At 41.8% G+C, this 18214-nt stretch overlaps 1 protein-coding gene across 14 annotated transcripts in view; it reads right to left on the minus strand.

Moving 5' to 3' along the window:
- Window positions 1-18214, minus strand: part of TENM4 (teneurin transmembrane protein 4) — a 1544468-nt gene that overhangs the window by 51089 nt on the left and 1475165 nt on the right. For 11 of the 14 annotated variants that reach the window (XM_050333746.1, XM_050333747.1, XM_050333753.1 and 8 more), the window contains 4 exons: window positions 16895-17038; window positions 15624-15873; window positions 12980-13000; window positions 6472-6704 (listed from right to left, as the gene is read on the minus strand). In XM_050333746.1, the coding sequence (XP_050189703.1) occupies window positions 6472-6704; window positions 12980-13000; window positions 15624-15873; window positions 16895-17038 (648 nt within the window). The remainder of the gene's footprint in view (window positions 1-6471; window positions 6705-12979; window positions 13001-15623; window positions 15874-16894; window positions 17039-18214) is intronic. The other 3 variants (XM_050333750.1, XM_050333748.1, XM_050333759.1) reach the window with 1 other exon arrangement.

An 18214-nucleotide genomic window follows, 5' to 3' on the forward strand; every position in this document is an offset into this window, starting at 1 on the left:
GCAACCTGGAAGGCGTCCCTGCCCATGTCGGTGGGGGTGGAACTAGATGATCTGTACAGTCCCTTCCAACCCAACCATTCTGTGAATTGACAAGTGTTATGAGAGAAGCCACAGTAGTGGTGCCCACTTATTCTCACCATACAATATAAACACTTCAGTTGTCTCTTAGCACTTTGTCAAGTGCTTGCAGAGGGATCTGACAGCACAAGCATCAATATCTCGCTGGCATCCATGGCTTTCTGGAAGCTGTCTTCACCTACCATGAGATGTGTCAGCACTGTGCTCTGGCTGGTGCCCTGTTCAATGAGTCATCCAGGATACTGCCACATGTCACCTGTTGCTGGCATCTGCTGTTGAAGGGTACTGCTCCTCTAATTATTTTGCCAGTGTAAGGGCAAGTTCTTTAATGTCTGTTGGTATTTGCTTGACAACTAGGAACACAACTGAGCTCTTTAAGCAATATGGTAGATGTGCTTTTTTGGAAGAGGCATGATAGAGGGTTTAGTCAATCTTAATTGGCTTTTGTCAAACACGAGAGTCTCTTACCCATTCCTTGGTTCACAACAAGTATTTTTCAGGATGTCTGTCCATTAGTTTGTGTGACGAGTCAAAAGCCAGTGAAGGGTGGCAGGCTGGATAATGTGATTTTAAATGAGGCAGAATTCTCTCCCTTACCTAGTTCCATATGTATTGGAATGGACTTATCAGCAGTGTATGCTGACAGTCGCTCAGTGTGTGCAGTGCTGGGGTTTGATGGCTGGTCTGATTACCCAGTTACAGCAATAATAACTTGGACACACTTTGGTTCTTGAGCCAGCTCTGATCAGTTGATAGAGCACAACTTCATTTTGCATTCCAGCTTAGACAAAGAGCTTACACACCTGAGTAAGTTAAAGTGGGATAGCAAAGTTGCCACTTATTACCCTGCTCCAGGCCAATGGCATGTATATGTGTTCTTATCACAGAGCACTTCTCTGTTTATCCCTCTTTCATGGAGGTTAAGCACTCTCAATTACCTCACATTTCCTGAGATGTTCTCCAGGGAAGCAGAGTTTCCAGTCTGCCAAAGCCCCAAATTCCTATTTGCACATGCTCCTCACATGGCAACTACTCCAATCCCTTTCTAACTTAAGCTGATTGTCTTGGAATCAAAATTAATTACAGAGAGGAGCCTTGCTCCCCCACTGACAAGTCTTTGGATGGATGACTTCTGTGAAGAGGAAGAGAAGCATCTCATGGTTTCTTTGCAGCAGATTGTAGAGGTTAGATTGGACCTTTCTGTGTTTCCTTTCTGATACTGGCATAATTCCAGTGCTGAGAGCTGGCTCCTGCAAATGGGCACAGAAACGGGTAATACACATGTTATACGTGTTAAGCCAAAGGCCTTGGCTTGCTTTGGCAGAAGGCTCCTCTCATGTTTCCACAGGAACATAAGGGAATTAAAGACTTTCAGCATACAGCTCAAAGCTCAACCTCACAGCTTCTGAGAGGAAACATCTGCTGCCACTACCCAGGTAGCGTTGTAGATCCAAACTTTAGGTTCTGACATATGAAATACATACGTTATGAAATCATGCTGGCTCCCCCTGGATAAACAGAGATCTCTTAAGAAACAAGGGCTTGTAGAGTCATGTGCATCACACCAGTGAGTTGTGCTGATAGAAAGTTGTGACGTGATGACATTTCCTTGAAATGTCAGGACCTTGTAGTGCGAAGAGGTGACGGCACAATGTTATTCTTCAAATAGCTACTGGGACATGAGTGAGTTTGTTCCAGAAGAAAAACTGATAAAAGTGATTGCGTTGTACATCTAGCTCTAGTTAGGAAAAACAGAAGGGGGAAAAACTTTTTAACCAAAAAATGGTGCTTAAAGAAATCTAAAGGTAAGGCTTTCTTGTCTGACTCGATGCTGAATGACTGAGTCATAGAATGGCAGATGAAAATCAATAAGTACAGAGGAATTCACAGGGGAAGAGGAAAGCCTAACTACCCATATGCAACAACAATCTGAAAAAGAGCTAAGTGGAAACATTTTGGAATTCCCACAAAAAGTTTTCTGCAAAGATCAGCTTTTTACTCTGCACTGGTCAGGGAGGGAACTACAAGCAAAGAATTAGGAAAGGCACAGGGAGGAGAACAGTTACCAGTGATCTGGCCTCAAAAGAACCACTCTTTTTCATGACCCAGTTAAAGAAATTGTGGAAATTATTAGCACAAGGTGCCTGGAAGAACAAAACTAGACATTCAGGGAGGTTTCTAAGCCAATTTATGGTGGCATCGAAGCATAGGTCCAAGTGCAACCTCTTCAGAAAGTCCCTAGATGTTGATGACTAGCATCTGGAGAGATAGCAGAGAAAGACCACTCTATCACTGACCACTGATGTGAGACCATTCACACATGTTCCTGTGTGACTTTTTGGCCACAGTAAGAGACAAGATATTTTGTTCCATCAGTCTCTGGTCTTCCCTGAAATGGTTCTTCTATTATTATCTGATAATAAAAATGTTAACAGATTGTGGAGAGTTGAGTTTTTTAATTTAATTCTGTCAAACTCTTGAACACTTAGCAAACAACTGAGATTTTGTTTACACATTCAGTAGGACACAGTGAAGGAAGCAATCTGTCCCCAAATTAATTACTTCATTTTGCATCGGTGTTATGGTGCTAAATGAATGAGATGCCCTCTCCCTCCCCACGTCCCTTCTGAAGCCTTCTTCCTATTTTGTCAGTCTTGTCACTGCAATCTCTCTTAATTGCAGGCTCCGTGGTAATTTCTCTGCCACAACATTTTCCCGAGAAGAACCACTGGTGAGTACTCAGATGAAAAGAAATGCTCTGACAAGCTGAAGTTTTAATTTTTCTTTAGATTGCTTGTAGAAGAGAATCATTATTAGCAGATGATAATTAGGAAGTGGTAACACTTTAATTTGCAAGGATATATTGAAATTCATTAGCATCTGAAAGCTTTGCTGTGCACTGTGGCAAACGAATTGGAAATATCAGACTGGTTCCTAATAGCTATGATAAATACGCTGACCAAACCACTGCTACCCCTATTTCATCCATGGATCTACCTGTCCAATGTTTGTGTAGCCTACCTTTAACAGAGAAGGCAAAGATAGGTGAAGTGTGAAATTCCTGGAGGGTTTCATCTCTCCTATTGTCTTTTCTAAGCTGATCATCTAAAGGGAGTTCTCCCTCCTTCAGTGAAGTGAGACAAGAACCTCTATCCAGAAGGTACTTCAGAGAAATGTATTGACAGGACAATGAATAATGGTTTTGAACTAAACCAGGGTGGATTTAGATTACAGATTAGGAAGAAATATTTCCCTGTCATGGTGGTGAGGCACTAGAACAGCTTGCCCAGAGAAGCTGTAGCTGCCCCATCCCTGGAAGTGTTCCAGGCCACGTTGGATAGAGCTTTGAGCAATCTGGCCTAGTAGAAGGTGTCCCTGCCCATGTCAGGGGGGTTGGAACTAGATGATCTTCGAAGGTTCCTTCCAACCCAAACCATTCAATGATGAAGAGCTTGAGAATTCTTGAAGAACTGAACTTTCCAAGTCCTTCCGTGGCCACTTGATATCTCCACAGCTACAGAATTGTTTTTGAATTTCCTCTGACCATTTCCTTATGAGTGTTTATTTGCCTACCAAGACAGGGAAGCAGAGAGTCACCCGAGAGCACTGGTTACTTGTACAATAAATCATTTGTATTTTGAACTATTATGAAATACGATCATATGAAGGAAGAGCATTTTCTGGTTTCTCCTGGTAGGATGAACACCATGAAGGTATACACAATGGTTACATTGTCAGCATGAGTTTACACTGCTCATCATTTATTAAAGTGAATGGAGAGTGAGTCACACCTGTCACAGCCATTGCCTCAGCAGACTTTGCAAACTCAGGTTAGAACCAGATCAGGGAACTTTCTGGATTATTATTTTCTTGTTGCCACTCTGTTTCATGCAATTTCCTCCTTCACCCTCCATTTACTTCTGTTTTGTGAAATTTTGAAGCTGTGAAGAATTTTGCTGTTATAAGATTGGGGTGGAAGAACAGCCTCCTGAGAGCTTCAATTGCCAACAAGAAGGATTTCAACGCTGAAAGCTTTGAACTCTGCTATAGCAAAGCAGAAACATAAGTCATCTAAACCTTTGCAACATATACCCATGGAGGGAAATGAATGATATTCTTCTTATCTTGTACAAGAGAAAAAAAGAGGTTCAACAAAAGTTGTGGTGTTGTGGTGTGGTTTTTTTTTTTTTTTTTTTTTTTTTTTTCCACTGGTTGAACTTCAAAATGGTGCAGCAAGTTGGATTACAGATTTCTGTATTCCCTGATCTCATGACTCATCTGCTGGAGTGTCTGACTCTCTCTGATCAAATGACTTTTTTTTTTTTTTTTTCCCACTCAGCCTTCTAATTTCAGTGAGATCATTTCTATACTGCAGCCTGACCAGAAGTAACTGCTCTCTTTCAATACCTGTGCTTCTGGCAATACTTTAGCCCAATATAATGGTCAACTCATGAGATTCTGGAGTGCTTGGAAACCAAGTCAGGCTCTTTGAACATTACAAGGGCAGAAGTTTGGCTTTTGATGCTTTTTGGCAATAAAACTGCTCTCCCAAGGTATATTTTTCTGCATCCTGCCAGGAAACAGATAGCCAAAGTGTAACTAAAAAAACCTTTAAAAAATCACAACTAGACTTGGCAAAAAAGGTCACTATATCAGTTTGAGTTTCTTGGATTCAGTAACAAAGCCATCTCTAAGTCATGAAAAATAACTTTCTGAGAACCATGGAATCATTGAATGGTATGGGTTAGAGAGGATCTTAAAAATCATCCAGTTCAAAACCCCTGTCATGGAACCCTTCTACTAGGCCAGCTTGCTCAAAGCCCCATCCTGGCCTTGAACAACTTCCAGGGATGGGGCATCCACAGCTTCTCTGAGCAACCTGTGCCAGTGCTTTACCACCCTCACAGTAAAGAATTTCTTCCTTATATTTAATATAAACATGTCCTTCAGTTTGAAGCTATTCCCCCTTGTCCTATCACTCTATGCCCACATCAAAAATCCCTCTCCAGCTCTCTTGGAGCCTGTTTAGGCACTGGAAGGGTCTCTAAGGTCTCCCCAGAGCCTTCTCTTCTCCAGGCTGAACAACTCCAACTGTCTTTGCCTGACTGCATAGTCTAGCCAAGAAAAGAAACAACAACTCAGCTGACTTCATCTTGTCTGCCCTTAATGAAATAACTTACTGTAGAATCATAGAATGGTTTGGGATTGAAGAGGCCTTTAAAAGCCATCTAGTCCAAACCCCTGCCGTGGGAAGGGACACTTGTTAAATGATCTCCAGGTTTTGCTGGCAGATTCCTTTAAAAAGAGGTTGGGATAAGCTTGGACATTGCCGTGGTGAGGAAGGAGGGGGCTACCACTCCCCAGTGCAATGAAAAAGAAAACCTGCAGTATACTGATGTCAAAGCTAAGAACCTACAAATAACTCCTCACACTCTGAACACCTGAGCAAAAGAAGACATAACAGGCAAAAATGCCACAACTCAAACAACATTCCTGCATGGGCATCCTTCTCACACCTCTTCATAAAAACTGTTCAAAGTGTGTGCAACAACAGTACCTTCCACCTCAGCTCTATACCTCCTGAGTGTTTTTTTCCCAAGGAGCTGTGGACAGCTGGGAGGAGCGACATCCTCCATCTGCAGAGCTTGTTACCTTGAGACTGCCAGACTGAAGTCTTGGCTATGCACAGGAGTGCATATGTTTGGCTAAACCTGTTTTGAACAATTTATTTCACAGTCATGAAGGCTGTGTGATGCTTTTATTCAGATTTGACTGTGCTTTTGTCTCATTTCAGTATATTTGAACCAGGTGAAATTACAGTGAATTGAACCATTCCCATATGAAAATTAGAATCCATCCCCTATAGGATTTAAGCTGGATGCCATGACATATAATATCAATGTCTAAACCTCAATTTACATATCTCTGTATGTTGGTTTTGCTGCCATTTTATATATATAGATATATATGTCAATGCTTATACAGATTTTTTTTTTTTTTAACGCCAAGAAAGCCTCAGTGAACTGGATGTTAGTGAATCCAGTCCAAGTTGGGATGGACCAAGCGCTGTTGGTAAGGAGAAGTAGTGGCTAAATGGTTATAAAAGAGATGGATGAATTTATTCTATTGCCCTCTGGGCATGTGCCCATTACTATACCCCTTTGGTTTGGCACTCCTCCCAGCCACATCAATATGAAGAACCAGGACAGGACTGGCTGAGGGTGGGACATACTTATTTCCAGAAGCAAGACCTCAGGATGTGTTTGTGGGGAAGGCTTGCAAAATCCAAGAACATTTTCTGGACTGGAGAGGAGAGCAGTCTCCAGTGTGACTAAACAACCTGCTTTCAAGAAGACCCCTTTAAAAAAGCCTGTGAAGAAGAAGCAGTCTCACCCCTGGGATTCGTAAGGGTGGCATCAGTGCCTTTGCCTCCATCTCCGCAGCGGGTATCATCGAATGGGAGGCACTGATCCCCAGTTCCAGCCAAAACCTCTGAATTCTTCACAATGTCTTTGACTGATGTGGTTGACTTGATTTTATAGATACGTCGGCTGTTGGTGTCGGAGAGGTAGATGGAGCCGGTGATCGGATCTGTGGTCAAGTAATACTTATGAGCTGGGCTGTGGCTGAAAAACAAGGGTATGACATTATTAATTTTTTGGATGATTTGTTTCCTTGAGACAACAGGCAGTGCAAGCACTTTAGAGAGTAAAAACACACAGGGCAGAGAAACACTGGGAAAGTGAAGGAGTGTTGTATTGGACAGTGTTAGAACAAGGTGTGTTACAGCACAGGATCCTGATCGCTGTGTTCGGGAGTGCTCTCTGGCATGGAGGGGAGCAACCAAAGGAAAGGGCTCTCTGGCCTGAGCCAAAATCATGCCAGAACCTACTACCGGTTGAGTCCCAGTGACTGTGTTTGCTTAATTTACTTGTTATAGCTATAGTCCTGAAACTGGTGTTAGTGCAGTGCCAGAAAGTGAAGGGAAATGAACACCAGGGAAATAGAACAAATAATAATTAAAAAAAAATAAATCTGCCCTCCCAACAAAGATTCCAATGCAAACCCCAAAAGCAGACTCCCTGCATAAAGCACCTGAAGATACATCCTGCAAGATCACTTCATCAAGGCTCATTTGGTGCTCTTGCTGACTCCAGTAAAGATTCTGAAGTCCTGTACTACCCTGGCAGAGATTAAGGGAATCCTGGCATTGAATTCAGTTGGGCCTCAATGATGAGAGAAACAAAATAATTCCCTGAGTGGCACATTTCTCCCCAAGTAATGCATGAACTGGGATTAGGCTGAGGAACCTGAACATTGGTCCCCTGTTAAATCCCATTCACTCACTGCTTCCTTGGACACAATAAAGGGTGGCTGAGGAAACAGGGCGAGCAGACAGAATGGTAATGTTTTTAGCTCCACGACTGCAACACTCAATGAGCTCAAGACTTAAGAAATTAATAGACTAGAATCTACTTTATGGAAAGCATCCAATGGGACTGGCCAGAAAAAAACAACCAGATGAGTTTAGACATAACTTAAAAAATTGTCTTGCAAGGATTTTATGTATCGTTTAATATAGATACTAAAGCTATTAACTTCCTTTATTAAGTTTTTACTGCTAGTGTGTACTGAACTGCATCTCTTCTAAGCCTGAAACCAAGAGATTAGACTTGTAACCCCTGCTGCATAGGTATCCTTCCTTCTAAGGAAAGGCTAAATAATAATTAGAACAAATATGAAAATGTCTACTATTCTCCAGAACACCTTCAAGGTGTCCAAACTCATCAATTCCCAAGAATTCATAATAAAAATCTAGGCCATAGTCCACTATTTTGCACTTAGTAGAACTGTTCCAGGAGAAGCTGGTTAGAAACTTGAGTGTCTATCACAGTTGACTCTACTCCTCATAACAAGGAAATTCCTTTGTCTTTCAAACTTTATGTTAGGAAAATAAACCCTTCTTCAGACATGTAAAAACTAGTGAATTATGCTCTGCTTAAAAAAGCAGTAAGTTGGATCTTCATTCAAATTACTTAAAACTTTGGGAGGGAGGCGGGAAGCACCTTTCTGATTTATTCTTGAATAACCCTTGTGATATATCTTACTAAAGTTTGAACAGATTTCATCTCCACAAATGACACTGATTCTTGCTAAATAAAATGCTCTGACCTTCGAGACAGCTCCAGCCTGACAATTCAGTCACCATCTGTATTCCTTCCCAATGACAGCAGGCTGGGAGGGTATTATTTCATTTACCTGCATGTCACTCACACTAAGCAAGTGGTTTCAACCCCGGTGGAAGAAGTTCCCTGTGGGAATCCATCATCCATTTTGATCAGGGCCTTACATTTTCTGCTGACTGGCCTAACAAAAATCCCAGCTGAAAGTTAGCTTTTGAGCTGTTCATAATCTCTATTTTGCATGACAGGTGGACAAGAAGAGGACAGTTTTGATAGCACACTGTAATCCTTTAGCATCTTTACCTGTCAAGCACAGATAATTTTCCGAGTCTTATGCTAGGCTATCAGCAGATGGGCAAAGGCAAATTTTGACTTCCTCAAAGATGAAGAAAAATGTGGGCAGAACTGGAAGTTCCCGCTCCCCTGTCCCACCACTATCATTGTGATTTATTTTGGATTTCACAGCCTCACTCTGGAGGATTTTATTATTGATTACAACGTTCTGTAAAAAAGAAAGATCTTAAAAAAAAAGAAAACTCTTTCCTATTCCCAGCTCCTGTGCAGAATAGACATAAAACAAACTGTTGACAATGGTCAAGCTGGAATTTACCCCACTGGCCTCTGCCAACAGTTTTCAACGCTGTATGGGAAAGGTGTCTGCCCTTGCATGAATTGCAGTGTTACACACTGGAGATTTTCTTTATCACTTTCAGATCTTTCAGGATGAGAGATGTTAAATAAACATATGTTAGTGATGTAAAAACTCCCAAACTGCTTCCCTTTATTTGTGATAATGCACTAGCACTGGAGTCAGGAACACTGGGGCTTTGTTTTTTATTTAAAGTCACAAGCAATAGGCAAATCCAAGTGGTAAATTGGACTGAACTGAACAACAACTGAAATAAACCTGCCTGGGGTGAAGCAGAGAAGTCCCTTCATCCTCCCTCATTGCTCAATGGCCCAAAACAAAAGACAGGACTTTTTACTATTCGGCAAACATAATCAGTTACAGTATTTGTAGTCTTAGAATATTTATTCCTCACATTGACACTACCACTAGAAAAGGACTGTGGGGGAAGAGCTGATATGCCATTCAGTGAGTTCCTTTAGCTATTACTTTTTTTTTTTTAGAAGAAAACCTGAGCACTGCATTGGTATTTTAAGCCCCTGAAGCAACAACCTGAAGTTTCAGGGACGGGGTGGGCTGGTCCCTAGTCAAGAACAGACACTTTGGTGGGTATTTGTGGGCATGATGTTATAGTCACCAGGAATGAGGACAGTTTCATAGGCAGAAGTTCTGCAGGCCAAAGTGAAATGGAGGTGATGTTGCTTCCCTGAATGCTCGTGATACAGTGATGTGCTGGCGAATTATGGGGAAATTTTCCAAGTCTGCAGTGATCCTTGTTGTTCGAGGTTGCATATAGGCTCTCCCGCACACCTGTCTTGTCCCCTTCCTTTTTTCATTCTCATTGTTTGGACAGGATAGTGCCAGTACCATTTGGGGAACTCTGCAGGTACACCAAGGAACTCAAACTCCATTTTAAAGTGCTTGTGCTTTACATGATTCCTTATACAGACACATGGGGAAGTAAAGGGTTAAAAAGTTGGGTGAACGTGCAGAGGTGTGACACTTGTCGATTGCTTCAGCTGTACTATGATAGATGCACAGGCTTTGAGTAAAGGCTGATATTATCCCTTTGGGCTCAGAGCTCATGTTTCAGGGGAGCCTGAGGAAGGAACCTCCTGCTCCAGAGTGGGAAGCCAGTGGGAAAAGAGACAATGTCCCTTGTTTCAGCAGGTTCCCCACAATACGTCAGCACAGCAGACTTGCACCTTTTTATTGGCTTCTCCAAAATGCCAGGGTATTCATATCACCACGCTTTAGATGGTTACAAGGTGGATGACTGGTATCAGATGGTATCAGAGCTGGCTGCCTTAACTCTCTTTACAGGCAGTGGAGAGAAAAATAATCTTTTTGGGTAAGAGTTGCCTGACTATTTTCAACATTTATTTTACAAGATAAACTGCATCTTAGTTTCTCAAATGCAAGGGCATCTACCACCTCCTCCAAGGACAACTTCTGTTATTGGTAATAGTACAGCTCTGTCTCCCACTGTGGTCAACAGACAAGAGCAGTCACACACCAAAACTATTTACCCATAAACCACTGATCTGAATAAACCCCTGGGGCTTCTTTAAATCTGACGTCCCTGTTTAAAGACATGAAACCACCTCTAACATTTTCTGTGCCAGCTATCCACTTCCCCTGTGAGCATTGCTGGCCACATGCATTTGCTGGTGACTAAAGAACCACCAAATTCCTGCAGCCAAACGGCTTTTGTTCCATGGGGCTGTTTCCATGGCTCCATGCTAAGCACCCTGTAGATCAAAACCAGAGGTTTTTATTGTAGTTTGTGTGAGGTACTGGTCTTTTTTCCCTGGGTGACATTCAATAGATTAATAAGGCGGCCACACAGTGCAGTGAGTTGAATCTACACTTGGCCTTTTAGTGTTTGCAGTTTGTGTGTGATGCCTAAAGCTCTTCTAGTGTCACAAGCTGGATAATAAAACTTTATAACAGTGCCATAAGCCAAGCCAGAGACTGCAAAACACTTTTGATCTGATTCTAGGGCAGTTTTCTGAGATCTCTCTCTTTGCCACTAATTATAGATTTGTCTCTCTAAGGTATGAATGGAAATAAGAAAGGAAGAATAAATTTAAGTGTGTCCACTTTTTGCATATTTTCAAAACAGAAATGCCTCACTGCCCTTCATGTTCCTGCAGAGAAGGCATTATTATTTAGTGATGCTTTTTGGCTTAGCTAACAACTCCCATTTAGGCTGTTGCAGAGTCAGATCTTGGCTACTTACACCGAGCTGTAAAGCCAAGCCTCTTAGTGGGTACCTCCAGAACCTCTGGAGATCAAGCTCACCAAAGGCTACATACTGTGGAGGAATTTTTTTCCCTGCACTGAGGAAGCTTTTGCATATGGATTTCAGCTTTTCCAAAACACTAAGACTCAGTCCTGTGGAACTCACCCTTTGCACTGTTGACCTTCACTGGTGTTAAGCTTAGGACCTTCTAGTTCAGAGCACTGGAGCTTTAGCTGAGACTACACCCACGAACCCCTGAAGAGGCTTCCTAATAAGAAATATTATGGCCAATGACACAGAACAGACACTAACTCAGATAGGTGACTCCCTTAATGTAGTCACAGATGGGAATATTTGATCTGGAGCTCCTCACCTACTCCCTCCCTCCCTCCCTCCCTGATTCCCCTTTGGGCTGCACTGGAGCAGGTGTGTCTTAGATTTCTTTCACTTAATTTCTTAGCTTTTAGGAACTGCCTAAAGGCTGAAGTTCTGCCAACTTTGTAAGGCTCTGATGGCATCTACAGTGTTTATGGCCATCCATATTTCTTCCCTCAGTTACTGCTTTCATATATAAAACCTCTTCTCAAAACAGGTATTCAGATGCTGCCCTTCACTGTCAAAGCAGATGCACTTGAGTGGCTGTGTACTTCTTGGGCATTAAGGATATAACCTGTCTGTTCCAAAGAGAAATGAGTTTTTCTATTGCCTTCAAATAATGTCAAAGAGGAGCTGGGGGGCTGGAACTCAGCCTGATAAAGACAGTCAGTGAAAAGGTCTTGGGTACCAACCTCCCAGCCCTGCTCATAGATGCTTTGGGCCAGTCCACTATGCTGTGAAGTTCAGCCCTTCATTCTTGTTCTGGCAGTAAGACAAAACCCCAGTTTCTACTCCATTTCATTTCCAGGCATGCAGATAAAAGGAACATTTCTGGTTTTGCATAGCCTCTATGAAGTCAAAGAAGCAGTAAATGAAAAGCACGTAGCAAGAAAAATCCCCATTCCCAAATGCAAAAGAAAACTAAACACACACACGCAAAAAAATCCCAATTCCACAGTCTAAGCTTCTAATTTAGAAAAGCAAAAAGGGAGAAGGATAGGAAACCTGTCAGAGTCAGAGAAGTCATTGTAAACACAGGCAGTGACAGGAAGTTGACATCTTCCGGAATGAAACTGATTGGATCAAACCCACTGGAACTCCAGTGAACCCAAGTGACAAATATTCTTAGTGACAAAGCTCCAATTTAGGAGTCTCTCTTTCATCTTGTTTTCTTGTCATTACTCTTTTTTATTGCATTTCCTGGCTAAGGTTCTGAGTTGCACTACCTCCTATCTGAGCCTGACAGACTTTCACGTGCCAAAGCTCTCTGTGAAAAGCTCAGACTGAAAAAGTTACAAAAACGTACTTCCCCAGGTATGTGGTGCTGGGGGACATATGGATCTTCATTATGCCTGTGAAACTCCCCCAAACTCAAAAGGAAGACTTTTCACTGTATAAGAATTATTTTTGCATCCTCACTATTCCAATGATCTGTATCCTGATGCTGTTCCCATTGTACTCTCTTGGTTAATTCCCACCCATTTTTCCTTCCCCCCTCCTCCTCTTGTTACCCTGCTTCTCCTGCCTGCACTTCCCCTGTCTCCAGCTATAACAGCTCATGCAGAAGCCTGCACAGCTCAGCATTGTGATTAATGGCTCCCAGTTCTGATGACTGATTGCCTATGCCAGTTTTAATCACGCCAGCTTCATTTGCTATTGAATCATCTGGAAATGGCACTTGTGGCTCACTGTGTAACAACATGCAACAAGACAGGGAGCAGCATAAGAATTCTCCACTGGTTGGCTTACCTATGTCTGAAATCTTTATTTCTGACAGAAGACAGGAAAGCAGGGAATAGAAGAAAGAATGAGGTGTTAGCAGCTTGGTTCGATGCATTATTAGCAGATTGAAAACTTGACAGTAACTGTATCATACAATGCAATAATAAATAAAGACTTAGTTGGAATGACACTGATGTATTTTATACTGGATATTACTTGGCAGTGAGCTCACTTATGTACTGCTGCATATCACAAAGGAAGTGTGATCTCACCTGCTTGGAGTTATTCACTTACGTAAGAGATAGGACCAGGCAGACTTTATCATTCAGTGCAGCACTCAGCTAAATAGATGTAGATGCAGATATCTTTACAGTTTTTTCACTCTCAGTCAAAGAAATACCTTGTGATTTACAATGGTAAGTTAAGAGTTGCACAGTTACGGGTGGCAGTTCATTGCCATAACCTTGTGAACTCCTGCCCAGAGGTGTGAAATTATGCCGAGCTGGACATTTTTCATATATTTAAGTTACATACCCAGCTGCAGCTACCTACAACCCACAATGCATTTGCTTTCCAGAACACTACACTCAAAAACTATCCCCCCAAACAAACCTCAGAGCCAAATAGTGAGGGTGTTAATCTCAAAGGAGATGCTGATCTGAGAAGACACAAGCAAACTCCATTTAGTCCAAAAGCAATGGCTTTCCTCCACAGCTTTTAGCCAGCCGACATCTGAACCCACTTACTTTATAGCACACCAGAGTGAAGAAATGTTTATTAGATCCAGTAACCTAAGTGTTTGCACAGATGAAGCAGCAATCGTTCCAGCAGATTTAACTCTGGAGTAAATTTAACTCTGTGGCTCTACACAACAGCCAGCAAGGCTACTCTGTCAAGGCTTCCAATTTCTCTTTTCCAATGAGGAAATACTCTGCAAAACCTCTGATGGGTCTGGTATTTCCACTGACAATGAAACAGGGATTGGGGTTTCAAAATTGTACTTCTGGGAATGAAATATTAATCCCACTCAGTTGCAATGGGATCTGGGTTTACCTAGACTCTTCTGGAAATCTCACCTTTGGTCATTAAAATAATTTTCTGGCACCAGAATAATATTACATTCTTTAACAAGGACCAGGTCTGAAGGTTTATTCCAGCTTCCCACCTTACAAACACACGAGATATTATGTTCTCATGTATCAGGAAACAGAGTAGCAAGAATAAGGTTCTTGCTTGTTTACTCCAAAGGTACCCCAGCCCTCTGAGGCGTGTGTACCAAGGCAGTTTTCTGTAAGTTCCAGCCTTGTGGTGGCTGGCTGGGCTGTTTTTTTCCCATAAAAGACGACATACAATGATGGTTCTGTGTGCCAAATAAGACCTTCAGCAAGGTCTAATAATTATGACAAATTTGTAAACAAGGCCAATGCATTGGCCTTTTTAGCCATCAGAGCGCTTGTAGCAAGCATGGGTAGAGCCCTTCTCAAATCTTCGTTCGCGAAGCCTAGCCATGATAATGATTTGTAAACAAGGGATTAATAGGATCTTGCATGAATTTTGCTGCAGTCCTTGCAGAAATTAAGTCTTATGTTTGTCCTCAGTAGGAATATTGAATCTGAGTAGAAGAGGGAGCGTCTTACTTTCTGGAAGATTCTCATTTTAAGACCAGATCTTGAGAGGTAAATGGGAATGCTGAACCTTCCTATAATGCTAACTTCATACTGACTTTTTAGGACCTGAGTTCAGGCCTGTGAAGCAGAGATGATTCATTCAGAAACACTTCTTTAACTCTACCTGACTTTCCTGAAGTGAGGTCATTACTAGCAGATTGAAAACTTGACAGTAACTGTATCTTGTCTGGCCACACAGAGCCCAGAAGCAAGACCCACTGCTTTGAAGTGGATAATTGTATTTGTTGTGGAAATTTTAGATAGGAAAAATATCCCCAGTGAGGTCAATTTGAAATGTGGTTGAGTCACAACTTATTTATTTTCTCAGAATGTGTAACAAATCCATACTTTTCCCTCTGTTTCCTTGTTTTTAATGGATGTTCGTCCCTCATTCCTCCCTATTTCTTCTAACATGTTTTTTTTGTTTTGTTATTTGAGGTTAAAAGGAAGCCCTTCACTTTCAGATGCTTCATCTATATGTTCAGCCTGACACTGCTGTTCATTTGGGAACTGAAGAGGACCGATACATTTGTCACCCCAAAACTGACTAGAAAATCCCAGTCTGTCACTGCCTAGAGTGATCATCCTGAGTTAATTATGAATGATTATCAGTCTTGATTAAACTCTACATATGATCATCAGTGCTGTGTCCTTCTAAGTTTAGATTATTTCAGAGGCTGCTTGTTAACTTTCAGAATTCCCACTGGTTTCTGACTACAGGAAAAGGCAGACATCAGCACAGCTTGATTTAGCAGCACAGAAATGTGTCAATACTTTTGGCGTGTGATTCAGTTCTGGAAGAACTTGCTAGGCCTGTGTTTCTCTGGTGTAAATCAAAGTCAGCAGAGTTGCAGAAGAGGCAAATCTGGACAGCTTTTTCTCTTTTTTGCTGTGTTGTTTGCTTTTTTTTTTTTTTTTCCCAAGAGTTTTGCTCATTTTTCTTTTGGGTACATAGGATTTTTGCAGAACTTAAGAGCATAACAGCCACATTCAGCACAGCGTACCTCAGCTCCAGTATGTTGGTGACATTGCCAGAGGGAAAGATCCTTCGGATGTAGTTGAAATCTCCAACATAAAGGCTTCCATCAGACCCACATGTTAGGGCAACGGGAGCCAGGAGTTTGTTCCCATCTGCCAGACCATTGCAGCTTGGACAAGAAATGCTACGCCTGCGGCCGTTGCCCATAATGCTTCCGATTACAGGCGGCTGCTGGGAAATGAACTGGTTTTCCCCATTTCCTTTGTGCAAGATGCCTAGAGAGAGAAAACAGTAATAAGGACATTAAAGAGAGACAGGGAAACTGAGACCAAAAGCAGCACAAACTAGCAACGCTGGATGCCAGCCAGAGAATTTGTCAAGTAGCAAGGACTTTATAATCTTTCATAGTATTGTTTTGTGATATAGTTTCAAATGAGGAGCCCCTTACTTGAATTAAATATTTTTTTTTAGACCCAATAATTTTCCTGCAGAAGAAAAATATGTAGGGAGAACAAGACCATCTTTACCTTGGAATGAAATACACTTTTCAGCATCTCATGAACTTTTACCTGCCCTTTCTGTGCCTCCTTGCCCTGTAATTTGCTGTCTACCAGGCAAAAAAAAGAAATTACATAGTTCATGGAGAGATAAGGGACAAGAAGACCATGGGACATTCTCTAGAGAAATGTTTCATCTGCAAAGTTTTAGAAGAGCTCTGCCTATGTTCCCTCTAAGTGCAGTGCTCTCGGCAGTGATGTGGGCTGAATTAGATGTCTGCTCCCATACCACTGCTATTATCCAGAGGGACACAGTGCTTTCGCCTTTGAACATGTTCTGATCAGCTTTTAAGCCTCCTTGCTGCAGTCCTCAGCAGTCTTCAAGGACTCTGGAACTTTCCATTCTCCCTTATGACCCATGAAGCCTCTCATTTTGCAAGTACACTTGCACACTGGAGGATGCATCTGGGTGGATTTATGCTCAGTGACAGGTCCAGTTTGAATAGGGTCCCTTTGTTATTTTAGGAATATTTTCTTTGTTAATACCCTTCTTTTACAACATCACAAAGTTAGACAGGCCAACATTCAACTACTTCATGATGGCCAGCTTCTTTTACATTTTTTATACCAAATCGCTTCTAAATGTAGGTTACTAGAAATAACTTGTTAATAAAATACATGAGAGAGCACATGTGTTGGTCAGGTTTCTTTTCATTCCTTTTCTTGTATTCTTAGTGATACAAAGAAACCGGGTCTTGCAATGCTGCATTATTCCTGTTACGTGTCACCGCCAACCTACCACTTTGTATGTTGAGGGCGTGGTGTTTGTCCAGGGACCATCCTCCAAGTTTGGAAGCATCAATTTCATAACCCTGAAGCACAGCTGTCCTCTTCTCCCACAGAATCAAGTCTGGACAGGATTCATACTCATAACCTACTGACACTGTTAACAAGAGAGATAAAAAAAGGCCCCCTCAGATAAGTAACCGGAAATGAAGTGCCAGCAGAGTCTCAACTGAGCAGGCATAGGAGCATTTCTACAGGTGACTGCTAATTTAATTGAAAATGTCATCATGATAATGCACAGACCTAATATTTTTTCTCTTTGAAAAATCCATTCTCCATTTAAAAAGTTCAATGCAGTTGCAGATGTTGGGCAAATGTGCCAAAAATTTTAAAGGCACTGTTTTAAAGACATATTTTAAAACAATTGGACTGGGACTTGATGGTCCCTGGGAATCCCTTCCAGGATATTCTATGATTGGAGTGTGTAAACCACTGCTGGACTCCCACATGGGAGAATTTTACTTCTACCTGCTTTCACTGGTCAAAGACTGCATGTCAGGAACTTGCTAAAAATCATGATCTTTCTTGGAAAGTAAGGACCTGCACGATTGATTCATGGGGCAGCAAGTCCCTCAGAGGCAGCAGTCTCAGAGCAGGTTGACTTGTGGTCACTGCTAATGTCAAAACCTTGCTTGTTGCGATATCTAATCAGAACCTATAAGGAGAAACTCCACTGACCGTGCTGGAGTTGCTTAAGAGTAAAATTATGTCGGTAGAAGGAAAATCATATTTTTGACAGACTAATGACTCCTTTATGATTTTCTCAGAAGAAGCAGGACCAGTTTCATTGGTCTGCTTTTCTTCTAATCTTTACAGCTGAAGCAGAGCAGAACTGCAAGTTCCACACAAATGAAAAGCAATTACATAGATTTTTTTTTTTTACTAGAAAGAAATAAAGGTCTGATCTTACAAATTTCCTAGCCTCTTTGAAAAGTGCTGAGCACTGAGAGAACTCAGGATTCCCCATCAAACATAGCCTTTTGCAGAATCAGATTGTATCAGAGGAAGATATAAGTTAGGCTATGAAGGCTCAATATTTTCCACTGTTCTAGAAATGGGAATCATTGAAACCATGACTGTTGATGTCCTGAGACCTGCTTGAGTGCTCTGGGCTGCAGAGCTGCTTCACGAAGCACTCCAGGACCCACTGCTGATCTAGCATCTTAAAGAGCATATAGGCATAGTCTTTCAGGATATGCTACCAGGACATATTTCTCAGAGTGGACTGTAAGCTGGGTAAGGCTCAGCAGGTTGTACCATCCAGTCTGCTCAA

The sequence above is a fragment of the Myiozetetes cayanensis genome, unplaced genomic scaffold, assembly GCF_022539395.1.
Source record: "Myiozetetes cayanensis isolate MyiCay16 unplaced genomic scaffold, myiCay2020 scf5-8, whole genome shotgun sequence".
Lineage (NCBI taxonomy): Eukaryota > Metazoa > Chordata > Aves > Passeriformes > Tyrannidae > Myiozetetes > Myiozetetes cayanensis.